The following is a 9,812-nucleotide window of genomic DNA, read 5'->3' on the forward strand; positions in this document are numbered from 1 at the left end:
CCCGAAAACAAAATACTGTGTCCTCCTCAAAAGCAGATGACACCTGCGTTGAACACCAAGGGCCTGGTGCATGTGTCCTCAGCAGTTCATATCCTGCTGCAGGACAGTGTCCATTTGGTTGCCCTTAATCCCCAATAATCTGTGAACAGACAAATGGGTGATATCAGAGCAATTTTCTCAAAACTTGGTCACTGAAACCATGTCATAAATGATTCAAAGTCAGCCCACAAAACCTATTTAGCCATTATGTACTTAAACTCTAGCACCAACAGTGGCCACCAGCCCTTCTGATCTCTCATTCCTAAGGGTCTGCAAGGTCTGAGGGGAGATGTCACTTCAGTGTTATTTAACTTTTCTCATGTTTATATCTGGTGTCCCTTAATAGACTATAAACACCTGAAGGCAAGGACCAGAAATATCTTAGAATAGGAACAATTTGTACTCACAAATAAAATTTGGAATATATGGAGAAAAATATTAAGGTGCTTTCCCTCTTAATTTTTTTTGATGCCCTTTAATCGTAACATTTAATTTCCATCTCTACTAGTACTACCTTTAATAGTCACTGAGTAGACGTACTTGCATTTCCCCACTTGGCAAAGATTTTCATCTGTTTTAAAAAAGTTCACTTCCCTCATAGTCAAGCTCATATTAGCCTAACAGTAAACTCATGGTGGCCCACCAATTTATTCTGACTTCACTAAACATGCATGTAACTCCAGACATGACCACATTCCTCTACTGTCGAAAGGGGCACCTACTCCAGCACCAAATGTTTAATGATTCTATTCAGTTTGGCTGGATGAATGCTAGGGCTTTCCATCAACAAAGTCAGACTGACTCCAGGGAATAATATGAACAATAACAACAAGTACAAATACTAGTACCACTAATATTTACTGAGTATTTAGTATCTGTTAGGCAGTGTTAAGCTCTTCACCACATTGTTAAGTAGGTACTATCTTATCATCTCCATTTATAGATGTGGAAACTGAGGAACAGATTTGGAAGGTAACTTTCTCAAGATTACATAACAAACAAGAGATGGAACCAGGATTTGGACCCCAGGAATCTGGCTCCAAAGGCTGTGTTTTTAACCACCGTTCTTCCTTTTTTCTCAGGGAAGGCCTAAAACATCTGGATCTAGGTTGAATGGGGCTTGAACATAAGATATATAAGGACCCTATAGGAATTCTGGAAAGGTGGCAGAGGGACTGTGTCAAGGGTTTAAGCAAAATTCAGAGCTGTCTGGGGCATCTGTTTTGAACCCAGTCTTTAGGATCTGTTCCACGATTATCAGAAATCTTCATCCTCAGGAGAAAGGTTCTAGCTCCCAGATATGGAGGCTGTAGATATTGGCTAGTCTAGACCCCAAAACCACCAGTGTTAGATTCTATCCTTGCCGAATGAATGTTTCCAAATCAAAGGAAGAGGAGAGATGTGGGTATTCCCCACTGCTGGGAGATAGGAAGAATGAACACAATTTACAGTTAAGAAAATTCCATGAAGAGTTTATAAAGCAAAATACCTGAGATGTGTTACTAATCACAAATACCCTTAAATAAACCTCTGACAAACAAAGATGCTAATAAAACTTGACCCCCACCTATGTTCTGCTTATACTAACAGAGTGGGCTTTGTTTTCCACGGTTCACACCTAGTTTTCCTGTGGAAAAAGAGACCAAAACCCTTTTTTCCTTTTAAACCACCACTAAGTTAATTTCAAACCAATTAGTAATTTAGAATCTTGTTCCCTATATGGGGATCAAAAACAGTAAATTAGTATAGGCAGAACATAGGTGGAGAAAAATACAGCCACACTTCACAAGGTCACCTGAAGTTCACTCCCCCTCACTTGGGGGGAAAATCTTTAATGCAGCCTGGCACTCACAGTGTACTTCCCGAAACCAAAAAACGATTTCACACCTCTTCTCTCCCCAAACCTTGAGACTTCACCCACATACTCACTCTCAGCTGATGATCCTGTTTCCTATCTCACTGAGGAAATTACAACAATCAAAAAGAGCACTCTGGGGACTTCCTGGTGGTCTAGTGGGTAAGACTCCTTGCTCTCAATGCAGGGGGCCCGGGTTTGATCTCTGGCAGGAGAACTAGATCTCGCATGCATGCCACAACTACGAGTTCACATGCCGCAACTAAGAAGTCCACATGCCACAACTAAGAGTTCACATGCCACAATTAAGAAGTCCGCATGCCACAACTAAGAAGTCCACATGCCGCAATGAAGATCCCACGTGCTGCAACTAAGACGTGGAGCAGCCTAAATAAATAAATAAGTAGGGCTTCCCTGGTGGCACAGTGGTTAAGAATCCACCTGCCAATGCAGAGTATGTGGGTTCGAGCCCTGGTCCAGGAAGATCTCACATGCCACGGAGCAACTAAGCCTGTGTGCCACAACTACTGAGCCTGCGCTCTAGAGCCCATGAGCCACAACTACTGAGCCCATGGGCCACAATTACTGGAGCCCACACGCCTAGAGCCTGTGCCCCGCAACAAGAGAAGCCACTGCAATGAGAAGCCTGTGCACCGCAACAAAGGGTAGCCCTCGCTCGCCACAACTAGAGAAAAGCCCACGCGCAGCAACAAAGACCCAATGCAGCCAAAAATTTAAAAGATAAAATAAATAAATAGAGCGAGGATTCTGGGAAAATGGCAGAGTAGGAGGCACCAGGAATCTGTTAAAAAAAAAAAAGAGCACTCTGCAGATTCCCAGCAGCACACCTATCTAACACTGTACCTACACACTCTGCCTTCAAGCCTGTTACCCGGGAAGAACAATCTGTGCTCTTACCTGAAGCCGCCCCTCTCTCACCCTCTTTACCCCACCCTCTCTCACCTACTGAAAAACCTCGCTCCAGCAGTTTTTCCTCTCCATGGGTCACTCTCTTTGCATGCATACTGTTATGTTCTATATGTTAACAAGTATACATACAATAGTCTCTCAGTATCCTCAGGGGATTGGCTCCAGACTTCCTGTGGATACCAAAATCCACAGATGCTCAAATCCCTTATATAAAATGGCATAGTATTTGCATATAACCTTCGTGCATCCTCCTGTACTTTAAATCATCTCTAGATTATTTATAAAACCTAATACAACGCAAATGCTATGTAATAGTTGCCTGTGCAAGGCAAATTCAAGTTTTGCTTTTGGGAACTTTCTGGAATTTTTTTCCAAATATTTTCAATCTGCAATTGGTTGAATCTTCAGATGCAGAACCTGCGGATACAGAGGGCTGACTGTACATACTTGTTATTTCTTCCATCTTAAAGAGCGGACTTCTTTCCCTCACTTTTCCGGACTGTTCCTACTCCATTTCTTTGCCCTGACCCTTGGCAATGTAGCTTTTGCCATCATCACTCCACCTAAACTGCTCATCCAGATTACCAATAATCACATTGCTAAATTCAGGGGTCAATTTGTAGTCCTCATCTTACTCAAGCAGTATTTTTACATCACTGATCTTTCCCCTCTCCTTGAAACGCTTTCTTTCCTTGATTTCTAGGCTACTATGCTCTCTTGGTTTTCCTCCTGTCTCCCTGGTGACTTCTCAGTCTCCTCTGCTATCTCTCCCTACTCTCCTGACTACTTAACACTGGAATGCTGCAAGGCCCAGTGCTTGGTACTGTTCTCCTCTCTATCTACACTCCCTCACTCAGTGATCTTACCCAGTCCAAGCTAAAGATACCTACATGACAATGACTCCCAAATTTATGTCTTCAGTCCAAAACTTCCTCCCAAACTCCAAACTCGCATAGACAACTGTCGGTTTAACATTTCCACTAGGATATCTGGTAGACATCTCAACTTAAATGTTTAAAACTGAACTCATGATGATCTTTCCGCCCATATCTCTTCTACTTGCAGATTTTTCCATTCAGTTTATGGCAACTTTACCCTTCTCCCTGTTCAGGCCAAAACCTGGAAGCCTCCCCAACCTATCTTTCTCTCACACCTCATACCCGATCCACAGTTCATCCTCTTGGCTCTACTTTCAATATTCATCCAGAACCCAACCACTTTTCACCACCTCCAGGGCTACCACTCCAGACAAAGCCACCACTGCCATCTCTCAAGGATTACCGTAATAGCCTCCTAATTGCTTTTCTCGTTCCTAACCTTCCCTCCTCACAGTCTGCTCCAAATAAGCAGCCAGAGTGCCTATTTTTGTTTTAACCTTCTAGTATGGAAAACCCTACATAATAGCATAGAGAATACTATATTAAACCCTATATACCCATTATATAGACTCAATAATCATTAATGTATGACCCATCTTGATTCATCTTTAACCCCCATAGTACCCTGCCCTCCAGATTATTTTGAAGCAAATCTTAGACATCATTCCATAGAGTGATCCCTTAAAAATATAAATCAAATCATTTTATTTATCTGCTCAAAACCTGCTAATGGCTCCCCCTTTAAACTCTGAGTAAAAACAGAAGATCTTTTTTTTTTTTAAAATCTTTTGGCCACGCCACGTGGCATCTGGGATCTTAGTTCTCTGACCAGGGATCGAACCAGTGCCCTCTGCATTGGAAGCATGGAGTTTTAACCACTGGACCGCCAGGGAAGTCCCAAAACAAAAGATCTTATAAGGGCCCTGGAAACCCTTCACCATGGGCTTGCAAACTATGGCCCATAGACCAAATGCAAGCCAGATACCTGTTTTTATGTGGCCCATGAGCTAAGAATGGGAGCTAAAAATGGTTTTTACATTTTTTAAATGGTGGAAAACAATCAAAAGAAAATTTCATGACATATAAAATAAATTTAGAGTCCATAAATAAGCAAATGAGCATGGCTATATTCCAGTAAAGCTTTAAGTATCGTCTATGGCCACCTTTGTGCTACAAAGGCAGAATTGAGTAGTCGTGACAGAGACCATATGGCCTGCAAAGCCTAAAATATTTACTATCTGGCCCTGTATAGAAAAAATTGCCAACCCCTGCCCTAACCAATCAGGTCACTGTGTAATCTCTCTGATATTCTCTTCTCAAACACTCCATTCCATTCTCATTGGCCTCTTTCCTATCTCTCGGACAAGCCAAACACACTCTTATCTCTGGGCCTTTGCACTGGCTGATCCCTCTGCCTGGAACATTTTTACCCCAAATATCTGCATTGTCTTCTCTCACCTTCGAGTCTTTGCTCAAATGCCACAGCTACGGTGAGTCCTACTCTTACCACTCTATTTAAACTTGCAATGTATGCCTCCTGCCCCACAATCCCCATCTTCTGACCATACTCCACATTTTTCCTTTCCAGAGCACTTACCATCTTCTAACACGATATTTAGTATCTATTGCTTATCATTGATTTCTCCCAAACCAAAATGTAAGTTCCATGGTACAAAGTTCTTTGTTGGTCCACTGATAAATCCAAAGTGCCTAGAACAGTGCCTGGCACACAATTAGGCACTCAAATATTTGTTGAATAAGTGAAATTCCTTATAATCAAAATTTTAAGAGACTTTTATGACCACCACAGCAGCATACATCTCCACTTCATTGATCCATGTATCAACACATGATAATTGAAGCATGGCAGGTACCTCACAGAAGAAATTCTCCATCTGATATGGACCACAGTGAGGTAACAAGAAAGTCAATACTATTTGCACCAAAGAGTTGCTGAAACCTGTTACCCAAGCCACTGCTGCCAATTGTTGGCATAGCCAAGAGTGCATGATAACTGTGTAATGGAGATGCTGGCAGATAGCTACATAACGATCAAAGGCCATTACTGAAAGAAGTACACATTCAGTGGATCCTAAACTAAGGAATATGAAAAGTTAAGCTATGCATCCTAGGTACCTGATATTTCTCCAGTGGCTTTGGATGTTGACCAGCATTTGGGGGACAGGGGAAGTAGTACAGCAAAGGTCCAAAAAAAGAGAGATTAGACAGAAAGAAATACATGGGGGTGTGGAGCCTGGCGTCAAGGCATGACAAGATAATGATGGCTAAATTCCCAAGGAGGGTCATTATGTAGAAAACAGAGATGGCCAGAAAAAGAACCATTTCTAGTTTGGGCCATTCAGAGAAGCCCACCAGAACAAAGCCATCAAAGTGATGAAAAGTGTTACTGAATTTTCTCATTGCTTAACACTACTTGCTGGAAACACCACAGTCAGAATTTTGAAGCCTGATTATCCTTTGCTTAGAACTTAATGCTGGTTCATGAACCTACATGCAACAGAGGAACTGGATAGGGAATGTTGAAACAAGTAAAATCATTAATGTATTTCCTTTTATTACCTCAGCAAGAAAACTAAGAATTAGCAATTATATACCTGTATTTTAACAACCATATTTTAAGCCACAACTTTCATTTAGTAAACTCATAGTTTACTAAGTAGAGGTATTACGAAAGTAAAGGTAGTATAGATGCATTACAAAATATTTGTTATAAAAAGGTGTTGGATCTGTTAAGATTGAGAGAAACAAAGACTTCACTGGAGCTTCATTAAATCTCTAATTTACTCAGTAAAAAAAATTTTTTTAAGAGTCTTAATTTGGAAAGACCTTTACAAAATGCAGAATCTAAACTCTAAGTAATAAAAACAAAACCACTGCCCTGAAATAAAAAAACCCACTCCAGAATGTTTCTTCCATCCATCTGTTCATCCACTATCCATCTATCAATCTAATATTTATTGTTCATTGGCCATGTCGGGGGTTTGCAGGATCTAAGGATGAAACAGTTTGAGCTTGCAGCCTACTAGGGAAGCTAAGACTCATAGATAAATAACTACAATAGGGGGCAGAATGTGGCAATATGGGGCATTTTTTCTCTCACCACAGTCATGCTGCCAATTACTAACTGTTGTAAAAAAAAAATCATCCTTTAAAACAGCAAAAATTGGGGAAAATGAAGGTACCACAATAAGGAAAATAAGTAAATTAACAGACATAAATTCAATGTGCTATTATAAAATGACTAAATGATAATTATGAAAAGATGGGAAATATTTTATTTTTTAGTGGGGAGAATGCATATTTCAAACTAATCTATGATACAATTAAATACGGATATATTTATTCAATAAACACTAATTGAGCACTGATAAGGGGCAAGAACTCTCTTTTGTGCTAGGGAGAGAATGATACATAACCTTGGCCCTCAAGGGGCTCACATGTGGGGCGGAATCAGGAGAGAACTTAGAAAAGCATAAACAGGCAATGTGTTAAGGCAGTAGACCCCATGGGAATAGTTTTCCTTAAAAATTTTCCTCCTTATAATTGCTAAAGTGCTATAGTTAAAATAAATAAAATCAGCAGGAAAATTTTTTTTTAAAAAAGCAAGACAAAGTATCCGATTCTGTCAAATGTAAAAACGAGTTTAAAAACTAAAAGTGTTTTTGGGGTCCAGATTGTGTTATTTAAATACCATTTCCCAGTAAAAGAACCAGGGTTACTTGGAGGAGTGGCTGATCCCAGGTCTAGAGCAAGAAATCTACAAGATGAGCCAGATAGCAAGGAACCTCATGAAACACCTAGAGCCACTGTCCCTAAGCTATGACATCATATGGCCCCCTTTCTGTGAAGGTGAACATGCAAACCTAACTCCAACCAGACTGTATCCTATGCAAGAGGTCTGGGAAGTGGAAGGCCAGCCCTTCCTCCCCTCTCACCAGGAAATCCACCTTATTACATTTGGAATAAAAGGTGAGATGACATTCTGGAAAACTAGATTATGAAGGGTCGACCTTCCTGCCTTTTCTGGGGGTGACTGGCCTCTCCCAGCCCCATCCTCCCCACCTCCAATGTTGCTTTTGGGTGCACCAGCTACGACTTCTACTTCAAGCAGCTGAATTTCTATGCCTCAGATGTCTCAGAAACCTCGACTTGCACTACCATATGCAACAAATATGCCTATGAGAATGACTTTCAAACCTATCAACCAGAATTTATCCATTCAGATGCATCTTTCCCTATCAAATGAGTTGCACTTAGTCCAGCAACAGGGTCATCTGTCAAATCATCCTGGAGCCCAAGTCATCCATCTACAATGGGTGAGCCACACAAGAACATGGGCCTGGTTGTTTAGAAGTTATGGCTTGTTTCCACCCAGGATCATCTAGCTTCAGAACTCACCTAATTCATCAGATTTGACAGTGAAGGATGGAAATTAACCACCACTATGGCTATTGAAAAGAATAAGCTGAAGGGTCCAGAGGCAACATCCAAAAAAGGGGCTCCAGAAATGGTCTGTACAGTAGCAGAGCTCTAGGAGTGAGTGAGAAGCCTGCTGAGTAACCTTTCAATTAGCAGGATGCTCTCACTGGGAGGGTGAGTCTGGCCAATTTGGTGTTAGCCCACTCCACCACTTCTCATTGGGACTTACCTGAATACAAGCCCCTGTCTTCAACTTGCACAGGTTGCAGACTAAGGCCCACCGACTGGGCGGAATATGGGAGACCTTTGTGATTGGTTCCATCCTCTCAGGACAAGCAATGCTGACCTACAAATAAAACACCACCATAAGGCAGAAGGCACCAAGGCATTCCAGAAGTACCTTTCACAAACCATAAATAATATCACAAGAAGCTCAGAACATCAAAACAATGAGGTGAGCCATGTCTCCTAAGGTTACTATGGGACTTAGAATAAATAAAACCCATCTCTAGCCACTGCTCAGGCCTTCAATCATTTCCAGTAATATAAATGATTCATATATAGGATGAGAGGGCAGGAGTAGAGACTAGGCATGGTTACCTTAATGAATCAAAGATATCTACACTTTACTTAGGAACCAATGAAAGCTACTAAGGAAAGGAATTAAGATTCACAAAATCTAGCACCTCTCACATGTTTGAGATGGTGCCACATGCCTTGTGTTTTTTTCATTTAATAATGAATGATGAAAAACAGCGGCAGTGACATAGTATCGTTGGAAAGTAGCAGCAATCTGTGTAATGAAGAGATTGCAGCACATAAGTAGAAAAGATGAGGATAACATTATAAAACCAGTCTTTAAAATCATGCTAACTATCACCAGATTATTCTTTCAGCCAAAGTAGCTTTAAAGTTAAATTAGTCTTTGAGAGAGTGCTGAAAGAGATGCTTTTTAAAAACACGGAATTTTTCCGTGTGAAAATAAGGGGTCAAGCAACTTCTGGTAAAAAGTGTTTTCTTTAAAAATACGTACATGAGTTTCTAAGAGAGAAATGACTTTGAAAAGTGAAGGACTGTTGAGTAAGGACAGTTAAACTAGTACAAGTTCCACCCACATCGAGAAACCAATAGTAGAAAGATCAGAGACATCTAGAAAAGCCCCCAAAGTACTAGAAATCAGTATTAGAAACTATAAGAGAATGTCAACAGGTGAGAAAGCTTCTTTTAATTTTAAAGAACTCTTCCTGAGTCATGTTCCAGACTTTTAATATTCTGAAAGAGCCTGCTTTATTAGCGGGGGAATTTGCTGCTAGAAATTAGTGATTCTCAGGCCAAAAACCTCAGAGCTCATTTCACATGTCTATTAGCTGGATGTTCTTAGTAAGAAAAAGAAACCACTACTCAAATTAAAAAAACAAACTGACTTCTATATCCATAAGAATACCATAGTATGTACCTAGAACTTTCAGTTTAACTTTGTGAGCTCGACTGCTAGACAGATTAGACGTTAACAAGAATAAAGGCAGGCAAGTTTTAAAGGAAGAATGAATTTCTGATACAGTATCATCAGCTCCCAATAAACTGAATTCTGCAGTCTCTCTTGTTCTGCAGTTAAAATGCTAACAAATTTGCTGGCTTGGATGGGGTTTGGGGAGAGAGAATGTGAATGA

The 9,812-nt window shown here is 40.6% G+C and overlaps 2 protein-coding genes across 5 annotated transcripts in view; both read right to left on the minus strand.

Moving 5' to 3' along the window:
• Positions 1-9,812, minus strand: part of JADE3 (jade family PHD finger 3) — a 142,538-nt gene that overhangs the window by 12,063 nt on the left and 120,663 nt on the right. For all 4 annotated transcript variants that reach the window (XM_024743542.1, XM_024743543.1, XM_024743544.1 and 1 more), the window contains one exon: positions 8,372-8,488. In XM_024743542.1, coding sequence (XP_024599310.1) covers positions 8,372-8,488 — 117 coding nt within the window. The remainder of the gene's footprint in view (positions 1-8,371; positions 8,489-9,812) is intronic.
• On the minus strand, positions 5,487-6,123 carry LOC112398812 (olfactory receptor 2J3-like). Its single transcript, XM_024743540.1, is given in 2 exon segments — positions 5,487-5,915; positions 5,917-6,123. Coding segments are annotated over 2 exon segments (636 nt in total).

The sequence above is a fragment of the Neophocaena asiaeorientalis genome, unplaced genomic scaffold (assembly GCF_003031525.2).
Source record: "Neophocaena asiaeorientalis asiaeorientalis breed wild unplaced genomic scaffold, Neophocaena_asiaeorientalis_V1.1 scaffold243, whole genome shotgun sequence".
Taxonomy (NCBI): Eukaryota; Metazoa; Chordata; class Mammalia; order Artiodactyla; family Phocoenidae; genus Neophocaena; species Neophocaena asiaeorientalis.